The sequence below is a fragment of the Bidens hawaiensis genome, unplaced genomic scaffold (genome assembly GCF_021521415.1).
Source record: "Bidens hawaiensis isolate Kalapana, Puna unplaced genomic scaffold, B.hawaiensis_p1.1 tig00007137_1, whole genome shotgun sequence".
NCBI classification, from domain to species: Eukaryota; Viridiplantae; Streptophyta; class Magnoliopsida; order Asterales; family Asteraceae; genus Bidens; species Bidens hawaiensis.
This window is the reverse complement of record NW_027491491.1, coordinates 424,870-439,719: the sequence shown is the minus strand read 5'-3', so window position 1 is coordinate 439,719 and position 14,850 is coordinate 424,870. Positions and strand designations below refer to the sequence as shown.

The 14,850-nt window shown below is 34.0% G+C and overlaps 1 protein-coding gene and 2 pseudogenes across 2 annotated transcripts; all 3 read right to left on the bottom strand.

Moving 5' to 3' along the window:
- Nucleotides 1-876: 876 nt before the first annotated feature.
- Nucleotides 877-1,511, bottom strand: LOC143634588 (pre-mRNA-splicing factor CWC22 pseudogene; annotated as a pseudogene).
- A 1,120-nt stretch (nucleotides 1,512-2,631) lies between these two features.
- On the bottom strand, nucleotides 2,632-5,469 carry LOC143634612 (serine/arginine-rich splicing factor RS2Z33-like; annotated as a pseudogene). Its single transcript, XR_013153892.1, has 7 exons — nucleotides 5,403-5,469; nucleotides 4,350-4,485; nucleotides 3,775-3,814; nucleotides 3,582-3,677; nucleotides 3,263-3,492; nucleotides 3,104-3,191; nucleotides 2,632-3,023 (listed from the first exon to the last, which is right to left on the bottom strand). The product of XR_013153892.1 is annotated as a serine/arginine-rich splicing factor RS2Z33-like (transcript).
- A 5,211-nt stretch (nucleotides 5,470-10,680) lies between these two features.
- On the bottom strand, nucleotides 10,681-14,269 carry LOC143634599 (fructose-bisphosphate aldolase-lysine N-methyltransferase, chloroplastic-like). The gene is made up of 13 exons (XM_077102629.1): nucleotides 14,113-14,269; nucleotides 13,904-14,013; nucleotides 13,379-13,442; nucleotides 13,200-13,310; nucleotides 13,021-13,080; nucleotides 12,805-12,912; nucleotides 12,620-12,689; nucleotides 12,472-12,512; nucleotides 12,271-12,351; nucleotides 11,956-12,209; nucleotides 11,774-11,862; nucleotides 11,393-11,541; nucleotides 10,681-11,170 (listed from the first exon to the last, which is right to left on the bottom strand). The coding sequence occupies exons 1-13, from the start codon at nucleotides 14,215-14,217 to the stop codon at nucleotides 11,024-11,026; spliced, it is 1,389 nt and encodes a 462-aa protein (XP_076958744.1). The 5' UTR covers nucleotides 14,218-14,269; the 3' UTR covers nucleotides 10,681-11,023.
- Between the last annotated feature and the right edge of the window lie 581 nt (nucleotides 14,270-14,850).

The window sequence follows — 14,850 nt, the reverse complement described above, 5'->3', positions numbered from 1 at the left end:
CACGGGCCTCAAACTAGTAGAATTATATAACTTATTGAATTCTATTAACTGTATAATTCGATATACAAAAGGGTAAATATCATTCTTTTATGAATATACATGATTTTCCTTACTGTCGTAAAAACATGATACTTACTTTTTTGGTAAATATGTCATCTTCTGATAAGTTGATATTTTTTAATAGTTGTGTAACTTTTAAGGAAAAATATTAAAAATTAAGTCAAATGACCACCTAAGATAACCACTTGGTCTTAGTGGCAATGCAGGTTATTTTGATATTTTCTCTTAAATATATCTGTTACTATTTAAGTATGGAAAGTATTTCACAGTATGAACAAAACCATATCCGATTTTAACAATATTTATTTTCCCAATCAATCATTTATTCTAATTAATGGCTGTTTATATCAACTTTACGATTTATGTTATAGGACAGGAGCGGCTTATGACTTACGTATGCATTGTAAAAGCATTCAAACCCAAAAAGTATGGCATTTGGAACCATTATGTCCATCTTTAGGCATACATATTCATGATGCAACTTATCATCATCATCATCATCCATATGGGGTCCATGCATGGGTTTCATTTACCTTAAAGACATGAAGCCCATATTTAATGATTCTGATCCTCCCACTAATCATGGTTTTAAGGATCCACTTTTCATCATTACAAACACAGCCCTTCAACTATAAACATATGACAAAAGAGTCCTTTAAGTTTTTATATCCCAATTTGAAACCAAAAGTTTAAACCATTTACAAACTGCAAAAACATAATGTTAACTAAAAAAACTTCAAAGTTTACATCAAATGACATTAATCAAACAAAAACCTTTAAAAAAAACAAGAATGCATCATGATCAATTCAACAAACCTAATGTTTCCTTCGTTTAACATCCCTCGATATCCCGCTCTTCGTCTTCAAATACTCTCTCAAATCTTCAGTAACACCACCAAGCCCGATAGACGTGAAAAAGTTAATAGCAAACCGCGTGTTCTCAACATTATCTCTTGGGAAAACTGATTCAAAATCAACCTCCATTCTCGGATCCATTAGCCTCTCCTTCAAACCACAAATCCCAAGGATATCAGCCAACTCTTGGAACAAAAACTTAATAAAAATACGCGACGATGATGTCGTGTCTTCCTCTGTTAGCCTAATATAACACAATATGTCCCAACTCAAACTACCAGTCGCCAAAAGGTGCGCGTAAAAATAAGCCAAGTTTCTAATATTATTTGTTTGTAGCCTATGAACCAATGCATATTGCTTCACAAAGCATTCTTCAAACCTTCTTCGTACACTTTATTTTTGTTGCATAGCCTTTCTCCAAGAAGCCCGAAAAACCGCCTATATGTTTTCTCTTGACCGCAACATTCGATTATCATGATGCATGTTTCGATTTCTTGACCGTGACACGGTTTGATGTTTAAAAGCTTGTGACCGGCTTCTTCGTGACCAACACTATTCATAAGTGTTAGATATATTGTTCTTCTCAGGTTAACCATGTTTGTATCGTAATTGTTTACGATCGTTTCGTGTTTCGCGGGTAGTTGCTGAGTCATCTTCGATCGATATATGTTACTCGAACGAAAACGTGATGTAGAAGTATGAATTACGAACGAAAATATGTGGGAAGGGTTTAGGTTTATGTTTATGAATGTTTAATTAAAACCCGTGTGTGTGTGTATATGGAAAGTTAGCTTAAGGCCCAAGAAATAATAAACAAAAGATTAACCGACTAAGTAAATAATAATACATTAATACAAACAAACTATAGCACTATATATATTTTATTTTAAATTTTAGTTTTACAATGCATATTAAAAATACTTTTTTTTTTTTGAAATTGAAATGTTTAAATTGCGAAGTTATTACTCGAACTCTACATATTTCAAGAGTATAGTCGATTCATAAAATGGATAAAAAAATTGCTCAAGAAAAGTATTTCGCAAAGAAAAGTGAGGGGTAGTGCAGATGACCCCTCAACCTATGCTAAATCTGCCCTTGCTCCGGTCAAACTAAATTTTGTTTTCTTTTTCTTAATTTGCAATCCATGTATTCGACTTATATTTAGTGTACATTATGTTCCAATGGGAACTTTTTTTTTTATTTGCATGTTATAAATTGAACAAAAGCTATTAAAATATGACCGAGTCGGTTGGAATGGGAACCATGCCTTATGCCTTGACCGGTTTAGTCGTATATATTTGTACTTGCATATATTTATAAAAAAATATTTATCATTATATTTCTAGTTGGCTAAAAGATTGATAGGTGATCAACAGTATACATAATACAATGATCTAAATGCAACAGATCCATAGCTTTTTCGCTAGTTTAAGGAATGTGAATTAATTTGTTGAGCACCATACTTCAAACGGATCATAAATATGCTACATAGCAAGTTCATCACATTTACAACTAAAACAGTTCAATATATGAGACATTTATAAATTACAAACTACTGTAATCAAACATGGAATTCAATTTGATAAACCACTCATAATTCATGTTTTATTTGGATCAGGTAAGGTGTTAGCTTTGTTTAATAATGGGTGGTTCCTCCATGACACAAAATCTACCATTTAACAAATAACACACATGCAAGGAAATTAAGCACATGACAAATCAAGTTCAAGTTGCTCAGTTATCTTCATTAACACAAAACACCAAAATCAAGAAACTTATGGTTCACAATATTTCCTTTATCTTTCACAAGACTCAAATTTAAATTACTACTTCAAGGGCCCGGTACATCCATATCAATGATCCCACCATTTACCCAGACTCGCTGGGGTCAGGTGAACCATTGTTCACAACATCTTCATCCTCAATAGGAGTCCCATTGTCCCTAGCCACCGGGCTCGGGCTCTACAGGGCTCCTCCTTGGTGTTGGTGACGGGCTATGTTTCCTCGCTTTGGGTGACTCTGGTGAAGCCCGGTTCCTTCTCGGGCTTCTTGATCTTCTTTCTGCACGTTCAACACTGCGCTCACGTTTTGCAGGTGACCTCGATCGGCTAAAGAATTAAACAAAAGTTATACATATAACAGATAAAATAAATCCCATGCATAAAGTTTAAAATTAAGGAAAACTAACCTGCGGCTGCGGCTCCTGCTTACACTACGACTCATTTCTTCCACGCCGAGGTGGTGGGGACGGGGTGCAAGAGTAACTCCTTCCACGCCTGCTTACAGTTTTCAGTAATATAACTAATTCCACTAATAAAACGAAAATTATTTAAATAAAATAACTTACTTTACTTTCTTGGGACTGTTCTGACAATTCCTTTCTATATGACCCTGTTCTCCACAACGATAGCACTTATTCTTCCAATCACCAGCTTTGCAGTCCCGGGCCCAATGCCCATCAAGTCCACAGTTGAAGCACCGACCTGATCCTGGTGGAGGACCTCTGCCAAGAAACTCACGAGAGTCACGAGAGCCGCCATAGCCGCCACCACCACCACCACCGCTTCCTCGAGGAAGCTATTACACATCAAAGAATGTAAACATGTCCTGATATTATCGGGGTATGTTATTGTTATCGAGACTTAGGAATATTCAGATATCATTACCCCTTTCGCAAATTCCACCACAATACGACTTCCATCGACATCACGACCGTTCAAGCTATATCTTGCATCATCAGCATCTCTAGGGTCTTTGAATTCCTATAAAACATACATATACCAAAAGAGAAAACAGCCATGAAATCTATCAAAAGTACCCAAAAAAAAACATTTTCTCTAGAGCTACAGAAGTACATACCACAAAGGCGAAGTCACGCTTCATGTCCACGTCACGAATTCTGCGTTAAAGGGGTGGCAGAAACAGTAAGGCCATCAAGACATTAAGCACCAAAGGGCGGAAACTTCGCCCCTCAAAGATCAACTAAACACCACTTTCAGATTGAAGCCATTTTCCATCAAAAAAACACGCAAAACATTTATAGAAAGAATCGCCAAAGTCTCCTACACAATCTGTGTGGATAACGACTCTTTCCACCAAAAGGCAACCTCTCACCAATTACCTTCAGAAATATCATTCGGTTAAGTTTCCTATTTTCTATAAAAACAGAGTTTGTTGAGCATCAATATTAAGCCAATTATGGCAATGGTTTAGCTTCCTACACACCTTCTAGTAGAATATCCCCACCTAGGTCTAACTACTCGAAACCAAATATATGAACACTAAGCCAACTTTTAACAACACATAACGATAAGCTTTCCATGAAGAGGCAACGAGACATAAACAGGAGAGACAACTTCATTTGACTATACCAGCAAGACTAATATCACAAGAATACCTTAAACAATTGGTAGGTGAACTGTTAACTTTCTTACCTTCCGTATCTGCTAAAGATGTCTTCCAAATCGCGTGATCTTGTACGTGAAGACAAGTGTCCAACATAAAGGCGGGTAGTTGCTTGGCGATCATTATAGCGATCGTTATAGCGATCATTATAGCGCGGCATATTCCCTAAAACAATGCAGTCTTTAAAAAGTCATAACCAAAAAAACCATCATTTAAAAGCAAGCAAATGAAAAACCACCTAGCAGCCATAAAATACAAGTACCTCACTTAATAGACATTTCACGGTGCATATAAATCACCTATGATGACTCCGGTTCACACTCTTCGATGAACAATTAGACACAACAACACATCTTCTAATCACATCCTATAGGCTATAGCAACCAAATAAGCATGCAATCCATGTAACAAACTATATGTATGCACTACGCTCTACCACTCAAGCACCAAACCGAAACAAAAACTGACAGTTTAGTTTTATTTTCTTGTAAAAATACAAACTTTCGGTATTGCGTGTAACCAAAACCAAAAATACCAAACCGAGCATATAAATTCTTATTTTTAAATTTAAATTTCCATAAATTATAACTAACAAAAACATTTAGATCCAAGTTCATTATTTTTGAACTTTTTTTTATAAATCCAAAACCAACATTTCTAGTTTTGGTTCGGTCTTAGCCCCAATAACCGAACCGACACATGCACACCCCTAGATTTAAAAACATCAAGAACCTTAACCATATCTCAATAAAGCCATAATATTCCTAACTATATACAAATGTTACGGATCCACCAAAATAAGCACAAATTAAACTTAACAGGTCACACAAATCACGCATATCAAATTCACATCGCAAACAATCTAATCCTTTATAATAATCAACACAGAACGTATTAATTCAATCAATTACTACAAATACAACACCGAAAAACCCTAACGGATCCAGATCCGTACACAGCGAAGCAAAATCCCCAAATCGAATAGGTTAAAATATTCAGATCTAATATTAAAGTCACACAGAAGTACATAAACATGAAGAATTAGACGCACGAACACATAGAGGTAGGTTAGGTTAGGTTACCTGATGAAGTCGAGCCGTACAAACCCTAGATTTGATTCGTTGCTTGGTGGTCAGTTGACTGGCCTTTTGTTTATATAGTCGTATAAGATCCGGATTTCGGTATCCATGGGTCGTGGGTCGGTTATTACCCGAATTCGGTTTATTTTCATTTTAATTAATACACTTTATAATAATAATAATAACAATAATAATAATATATACTTTTTAATTATTATTATATATATATATATATATATATATTAAAAAGTAATATTGTGTCAGTAACACAAAAATACTATTCATGTGAACCTCCGTGTGACACGTGCTTTGGTGACTCATGGTTCTACACCGCCTGTCTCAAATGGTCACACATGTTTTGTTATTATTATATTTGGTATTGGATATTTTGATTCATTATTGGGTTAAAGGCTTAGAAGTTAGAGCAGATAAATATGTTGAGTAGTGATGGTCTTAGGGATAATGGTAGATATAACATTCTCTGACTTTCATCAACCATGTGTTATACCTAGTGAAGTGAGTGATGAATGCTAATTAAATCTTCACATGTTCGAGGCCAAGCTCACAGCCCGCACATGCGTAGGCAAATTGATATATACATGAATGTTGGTCGGTGTGGCGTTGGGTCCCTTCACGCTAACGGTTATAACGCACAAATATTTTTATTAGGTTCTTATTAGGTTCAACCTGAATATTTTTATTCAATTTCCAACCCAAATATTTTCTATCTTTATTTTTTTCCATATATATATAATTGTTTTTTCCTAGATAATTCTTGATAGGAATATTTTTGAGTATGTTAACAATTTTTTCTTTCTTTCTGGTGGAATTTTCTTGCTTCTTATTTGTTTCTAATGATGATCTATAAATATAGGCCTTCTTTTTAGTTTCAGAATCAATATATTTATATGATAAACGATCATATCTATAGTTTTTTTGAAAATTATCTTCTTTATTTGGTAATAAATAGACTTTCGAGTTTTTTTTTTTTGTAATCAAATAATGGGTCTTTTTCATAGGAATACCATTTGTTTAGATCCTTATTTTGAGACGTCTGGCATTTCTTTTTTCCATTTCGCCCTTTTTGTGGGACTAATCTAAACCATGTAATCTGAGATAAATCGTATTGATAATGACCTCTTAACCAGTTTTTCCAGGGATTCATTCCATAATTTGGAAGTTGATTATGTGTTACTTCGGAATCAAATATTCCTTGTCTTCCAAAAAAATCCTTTATTTCATTCTTAAGAAAAAAAGACGGTCCATTATACTGAAGAATAGATCTGAACTTATTGAAGTGAATAACCTGGGTTTGTGATAATTTGAAAAATACATATTTTTGTGACAAGTAAGATAAATCAAAAAAAATATGTGACTTCCCCTTACTATTTCTAAGATTATCAAAAGCCTTTTTTATATTAATAGTCGAAATAAAGTCCATTTTTTTTTTCTTTTATTGATTTGTTTCGTTATTGTCAATGTATTTCTTAATAATTTTTTTTGTTGATTCCATAAAAAGTTGTAGAGCGATTCTGCGTATATTAATGATACATAGAAAGATATCTATGTATATCTTTTCAAAGAAAAATTGAATTAATAATTCAATATTTTTTATTTTGAATATTTTCCAAGTTTTTGGCGGTGATTTTCCATTATTCTTTTTTTTTCTCGTTATTTCTATTTAATTTATGATTGTGTTTCTTTTATCAATTCTATGTTTCATTTCTTCTTCTGCCTGTGAATAATTTGTGAAACCTGTAGATCGATTTTGACTAAGTGATTCATGAATTATCGGATTGCTTATTATAAAATCCTTTTCTATTTCAGTTTCATTTGATTTGTATATTTCTCGCGGTATAAATAATGGAATTTTCTTTCCTTTTAAAAGTTCTTTTAGTATTTGTTTTACAAATACTAATGCTTTTTCTTCTTTTTTTTTTATTTTTTTTAAAGCTCTTCGAACTCTAAAATTAAATTTTCTTATTTGATTTATAGTCTATATCTTTCAAAATTGGTTCAAAAAAGTAAGGTGTTTTTCGCGGAGGACCAAAAGGATATTCCGTTTCCATTCCAAAAACTGTTAAAAAACAAGAATCAAAATCATCTTGTTGCTTTTGATCTCTATCAGAGAGTCGTAGCTTAGATTTGTGCCAAGGTTTCAAACGAAAAGGATATAGGATTTTGATTTGAAAACCTTCGCTGAACCAATTTTTAGGAAATTCTGTTTTGGAAAATTGAAGACCATTATAGCTATACTTTAGATAAATTTCTCTATTCCAATCTTGGAAATCCTCGTACCATTCCGGAGATTGTCTCAATAAAATACGACCGATATTCTTAGCTATTATTAATAAGGGTAATTTAATATATCTTCTAAAAATTGATTGAGCTAGTAACAGAACACTTCTTGATTTTTGTGCATATGGAATGTTCTCCCAGAATTCTATTGCGTCTTCCTGATCGTTTTTTTTATTTGGAATTGTTGATTTAAAATCTCGAATTCTGACTTTTTGCCCGACCAATCTCTAGTAAAAAAAAAAGTTTCATTAGGTCAGATATAGGAAAAGGAAAATCTTCCGTTTTTTCCAAAAAAAGCGGGGAATGGGGATTTCCTTGAGACGGTCCCCAAATAACCATTTTACGCCTTTGAAGACGGCTAGAGGTTTTGATTAAGGCTCGACGAAAATCTGGTTCTTCCAAATAACTTATAAAACCCGAATCTCTATTAAATTTTTTAAAAAGATTAAAATTCTTGAAATTAGACTTCTTAAAACTTCGTGTGGAACGAGTTAAAAATGCTATATGTTTAAATTTTCTTGTTCGAAGCTGGTGATCCAGCCCTTGCATTATGCCTTGTTCTTTTCGTCGTTTTATAAAATATTGTTCCAACTCGTTGATTAATTTGTATGACCATCGAGGGAGTTTTTTACCTATTTCGTTTATTCCAATATATTTTTTTTCACGTTTAGGGTTAGTTAGAATTGCGTTCAATGAAAACTTTAACCTATTATTTGAATCGATTTTGACTTGTTTTTTTTCTGATATTTCGATTTTCTGTTCATTTTCTGGAGAATTAGGATAGGGAAGAAGGATACCATGAATTTTATTTAGTTCAGCTTTTTCTGTGCAATTTTCTATCGAAGTTTCATTTATGATTGAAGAAGAAAAAAATTTCTTCATTCTTCCACGATACATCCCATTCAAAAAGGGATCATACATTTTCACTAGGCAATTTTTTTTGTTTTTCGTCTCAGCATTAGACAATCTAGTATTCAAGTATATTTAGAGAAAAAAATACTGTCTCTAAGGCCTCAATTCTATTTATCAATTCATTATTTAAGTTGTTATTTTTATCTTGATTGGTATAAAGCCACTCGGCGTATAGTTCATCAGGGGAGATTTTTTCTAATGTAAACAACGATATTCTTCTTGTTAGCATTTCCCCAAAAGTTGACAAACTCGGAGGATATGTAAAAGATATTCTTTGTTTTCCATCGCTTTGGCATGTATAAAAAAAATATTGTGAGGCTTCTTTTCTTACAGAGCCTTTCAATTTTTTATTTATCTTTCTTATGTATCGTAATGGACGAGTCCATCGGTTATAATCGAAAAAAAAAGTAAGAATAGGTTTTTCAAAAAAAAAGTATTTTTCTTCATTTTTTTTCTTTTTTTCAAGTATTTTGAACTTCAAATTTTCTTGATTCCCATACATATAATCAACTTCTTCTTCTTCCATTTTGTCGAGCTCGTTCAGTTTATCACTAAAAATAGTTGACGGTATTCTGCCTAAATAGTAGACACAGGTAACTAATAATAAAATACTAAAGATACCAGCCATCTTTTTTTTTTAATTCTGACTTTTTAAATTCTGACACAGGGTATTTATTAGATCGAATGTAGTTCCGAATAGATCGATTTTGCCGTATCCAAACTAATAGCAATCCAATCCATTTCATGAATAAAATGTGACCAATTATCCAACCAACAAAACTACTTGTTAAAAATAAAATCTTGCTGTTGCATCGAAACATAAAAATGTTGACTAGTCTCGCTAACATTGAACTTGGTAAAATGAAATGATTCAATAATTGAAAAACGAGATTATTCAGGAATACACATTGAATGCTGAGATCACGCATTGAATTTCTGGTAGTAGATCCATAATAAAAGAAGTTTTTGTGATTATTGCAGAAGAAATGAAACAAAAGATACGGTAGAGCTAGGACAGTTATTGTATGAGGTATACCCAGTGCTAGATGCAGAGGCGCATAATAGATCGATATGAACATTATGAACTGTCCCGTAATAAAACCAGTTGTTGCTGATACCCTCTTCTCGGCTCCTTCTTCTCCTTCTTCCATAACGTGAGCTCGGAGAAGAAAGAGATAGGAGGGTCCTATGGAGAATGTGGTCAGAAATCCATAATAGAGTCCGACCACAACGACCGAATTGATTATCTTCATGCATAAGGATACTAGATTACCTAGTAGAAAAGATTTCAAAATCATCACAAACCTCCCTTTTTCTTTTCTATTGCAATTTCTGGATTATTATATGATGATTTTGAAACTTTTCATATATAGAAAAGAAATAGAAAGAGATAGACTAGAAATGACATCTGTTATGTGAATGACACCAAAAGTATATTAAATGAATGGAATTGGGATATGGATGGAATATAATGAAATAGAGCCACTTTTAGGTTCCCTATGAAATGAGGCATGGAGGGGAGCCACTACGAAGACCCTTAGAGCATATACTTGTCATAGTAGTTACATTAAAGTTTTATTCGACTTATACCTGCTATATATTTTTGTATAGGAAGGTGTTACACGGTAAATTAAAAAAATAAATTATTGTCAGGCTATGTATTATATTATCTTTTGAACTTAATGAGATGCATGAGAACAAGGTTCTAAAATAACTAATTTATAAGATCATCAAGTTTTTAAATCGGTTTGACAAATGAGGCGATAAGACGTCTAGTTTAATGATTTATAACATTGCACAGGAGAATTGTGAGCGTAAAAACAAGTACATGGTCTGATATTAGACAAAAATGATTTCGCGTTCATAAGTCCCGAATTCTATTGACAAGTCAAACTGAGTGATGACCTTTCGCCAAGCTAGCCAAAATCAACAATCTACGACCTGGAAGGTGTAGTTCAAACTACAGTCAAAAGTTGGCCAAACAAGGTTTCAAGTCTAGAACAAGACCCAGAACCAAACTTAGTCAAATTCTAACCTTGCTACCTGTTTCAGTTTAGCTTGTTTACACCTCATCAGCATTAACTTGACATCACATAATAAAATGACTGCTCATATTTGGAAATGGTCAAATTTGTCAGGTTATTAAATTTAACTTAAACTACGGTCTACGCTTCGCTAAACAAAGTTTCAAGTCTAGAACCAGACCCAGAACCAAACATGACAAAATAACCCCTCAGCATTAACAAAATAAAATGATTGTTTACCTTTTACAAGCTTAATTAACCTAATGTATATAAAATTTGGAAACTCATCTTTTTCACATCTGTTTAGAGTGTTTAGACTGATCTTCCCCATACCCTACTTATAGCTTTGCTATTGGTGAGATTTCACTAGGTACGACTGTTGTTTTGACTTTAGACTGATCCTGTTTGTTTCAAAGTTTGGCAATAGTTTTTCAGCCATGCAGAAGCAGATTCAAGGATCCGAAGCTCCCAAGTGAGTAAATCTCGAGCCAGCTGCATCCTTTGTGTGGTTTTCTCAGAACTGTAGTGAGTTAGAGACTGCAAAACAGTTGTAGCAACGAAAATTACCAATTAAGCATGCAACAAAACAGATGCAGTCTAAAGTGGTCACCGATACCATTGATTTATTATCCATTAACATGAAGACAAAAACTATATGGACTAATACTCAGAACAAAATCATGTCAACTGCAACTCTTATGGAGTTATGGGCTGATGAAGTAACAAACATTTGGATTAAAAGTTATGGGATCAATATACCTCAAGAACTGCATTATAATTATCAATCATGTGACTGATTCTTGAATGCAATAGCCGATGCGCTTCCACTTCTCTATCCCTGTTCTTCAAAGGAATTCTAGCCAAACGGCCATCATTTTGTGTTGCTTCAGTAGCCAATTCTTGCAACTCTGTAGAGCACACAAGTATTTTCATATTTTTTATAATTTGTATGAAATAATATCTTCAGATATTGGGTTGATATTTGACTAATAGTATATCAAAATCAGCAGATATAATGAAAATAGAGCAGAATAAAGTAACATATAAATCAAACTAACAAAATAATAATTGGGAAAATAAATTCAGTAATATTGTTTAATTTTCAAAAACATTTTTTTAACAAATATACATATCTAAGACCTTGGGGAGAAGTGCAAGACAGAACACGAGCAAGCGAACGAAGTGACTGTGGGATTCCCCTCCCTTTGCCGCTTGAAGACTTCACTTCCCTGTATGATAACAAGGACCAAATTGTAAATACGTCATTAGCATACAATATAATCTAATATCATCAAGTGAATTTTACATGAACAGAGACCTACATAACCATGAAGCCATTTTCCTGTGAGCTTAAATCATTAGCATCTTTCAGGGATGGTGTTGTGTATCTCTGTAAATGATCCAACTTCAATGTGTGCAGGTGATCATGCTGAGGTGCGTTGACCTCAACTTTGACCTGATCATATTTGTTGTGAGGGATTACAAATCCAAAGTCCAATAATAGTCTAGCATTCGAAAACTTCCCGTATCTTATAAGAACCTCATCACCAGGAGCATAATTTTCATCAGAAATAACCTGCAGAATGCACATTGATTAGTGCATAAAGGATATCAAAGATATTGTTTGAGGAGTTTACCTCTGAGACTTGTTTGAAGTCATCACTCAAGACATCTGTTTCGGAACATGCATCATGGTTAAAGAAATCTGCAAACGGAATCTAAAAAAGTGTTTATTCACTGAAGAGTTTCTACAGTATGACAATATTTAGAAAGAAATGGAACTTTGAGAGAAATTATAAACAGTTATACTATGTTAAAGAGAGATCACATTAGGATACCATTGAAACACCCCTTGTGCTGATCCAAGCTCGAGATTCAACTGAAACATTAGAAGGAGTATCAAAAACAGTATACATGCATGTATGCTTAAATTAGGATACCATGAATATATTGTGCATAATAAGGGAATATGATAAGATGTTATACCTAGATTATATGCATGCTTAAATTTGTGCAATGTGACACCTTCAAAATATTCAGGAAATTGGTCAAGAACCTGCATTAAAGTAATAAGAGTATTAACACCAATTGTTTAGTTCTTAAGCGTCTAGTGATTGGTTATTATAAGAAAGATTTCAATGAATAATTAGTGAGCTCTTTAACGGACATACATGTTTTATGGAGGAGAAGTCCTTTTCAATTTGAGCTTTATGTTTCAATGTTTCATGATACAGAGAACTTATCTTTATCATTTCCAATTCCTCATCACTCCAAAATATCTACAGTATATAAGTGATCATAATTAATAACAAACAAGAATGAGAAAAAATAAAAGTAAAACACGATTATGAAGTGTGTGACTAAATCAAAAGGGAAGAGGAAAATGCTGTGCTATGCATATCCGCAAGAAGTGGCAAAGAGCTGATGTAAGGGGCCCATTCAGAAGCCTGCACTAGGAAATAGAAGATAAAAAAGGAACCGCTTTTGTCAGACACGTAATAGCATGCTAATTATAAATAAAAAAACATGTAATAATAAAAGGACATTACACACAAGATCTTATTACCTGACCAAGACCTTGATGCAGTAAGACGACCAAAGCAAGCTTTGCAACGTTGCTGACTTCCTCCCCCAACAAAGAACTTATTGAAGGATGTAGATTATCTGGAGCCAATTGCTACAAAAAAAATATAAAAATCACAGACAATATAGTACTGGGATGTTAAAAAAATCATAAAATCATACCACACTGTAAGGAACCTTCAATATACAATCACCAGCTTGTATGGGTTTACAGGCAAACAATGACCTGCCAATTAGGGGTGTGCAGAAAACTGAATTAACCGACCCATAAGCCCATAACCAAAATAACCGAGGATATAATCGAACCGTAGTCCGTAGCAAAAACTGGTGCGCCAGTTTAATGATTTTATGAAAAACCGACAATAATGGATAGGTTATGGTAAACAAGGTTTCCATACCCACCAAAACCGAACGGATTATATGGATTTTTAAAATGTTATGTAATACTAAAGATAAAATATGTGTGTAACAAACATTATATGCCGTAAATAAAAAAACTTCAAGCCAAACGCTCACGCCCAAATATATTTTTTTTAGCTAGGCCCGAATTCATGGTTAACCAACCTGCTGTAGCCAAAACCGCCATAATCGATTGGTCATGGTAATGGTTATCCATTATCCGACATCTCGGTTATGGTTATGGTTATGGGCCAAAACCGACCTATGCACACCCCTGTTGTCAATTACCTGCCATAATTTGACTTCCCAACGGAGAGCACGGACGAAATTTCCACCCCAGACTTTTGCCTTAACCACGGCAAGAAACCGGCACACTCCTCATCTACATTCTGGAGTACCTGAATTAAGGTTAACTCATTGAGTCATTTTATCAAACAGTTGGTGTGCATGGAATAATAGAGCCATCCATTGCTTAAATGGTTGAGTTAACTACGAACCTTATGTGGATAAGATGACCCGGAAGAGTTGCACCTGATGCGAATGCAGTACCGGCTTGGCGCCAAAAGTGGCCGTTGAATTCGAACACTAACTAGAGTTAGCATTGAGGTGTCAGTTGAGGCTATTTCTGGTAACTGGCTCCAGGGCTATTTTGTATAAACAGACCCCGGTTGTGTTTGCGGGTTAATTGTGTAGCCGAATTTTGTGATTCGGGATCAGGTGGTTATGTGCCTGTCATCAACCGGTGTGAGAACCACCCGATCGGTTAGTTGATAAGCAAAATTAATGAAATTTAATTTTCGAGGTCAAGTTTAATTTGTTGAGCACGTGGATATTCTATTATTCGATAAATATGTTAAACTTTCATTTTTATTTTAGACTTTCAAAACTTCATCGCCAAACACAGGTGATTTAGGCTATGGACGCCCCTTAAAGCTATGCTCTTAGACTATGTTGTGGGTTAACTATAAGGGTCTAGTTAAAATCGAAAAGTCACGTCATATACATTAGACTTTAACTAGTCAACACTTTAACAAGTGTATTGTGGATTAATTAAGTTTAACTAGATATTTAAAAAAAGAAGATATGATTGGTTCTTAGTAGGGTTGGATTCCATGATTCCCATCTTTTGAGCTATTTGGATGCTAACAAGTTAACACGAAAGGGGTGGTGCCCATGTTCTTTTCGCATACGTGGTGTAACAAGTGTTAACATGCCTATGTGGCTGTTTGGCGCCT

Coding starts and splice junctions, on each gene's coding strand:
- LOC143634599 (XM_077102629.1), bottom strand. CDS start 14,217: ATGCTAACTCTAGTTAGTGTTCGAATTCAACGGCCACTTTTGGCGCCA. Junction 12,913..13,020: donor TTGCGGATATGCATAGCACA/GCATTTTCCTCT, acceptor TATATACTGTAG/ATATTTTGGAGTGATGAGGA. Junction 11,171..11,392: donor ATTATAATGCAGTTCTTGAG/GTATATTGATCC, acceptor ACTGTTTTGCAG/TCTCTAACTCACTACAGTTC.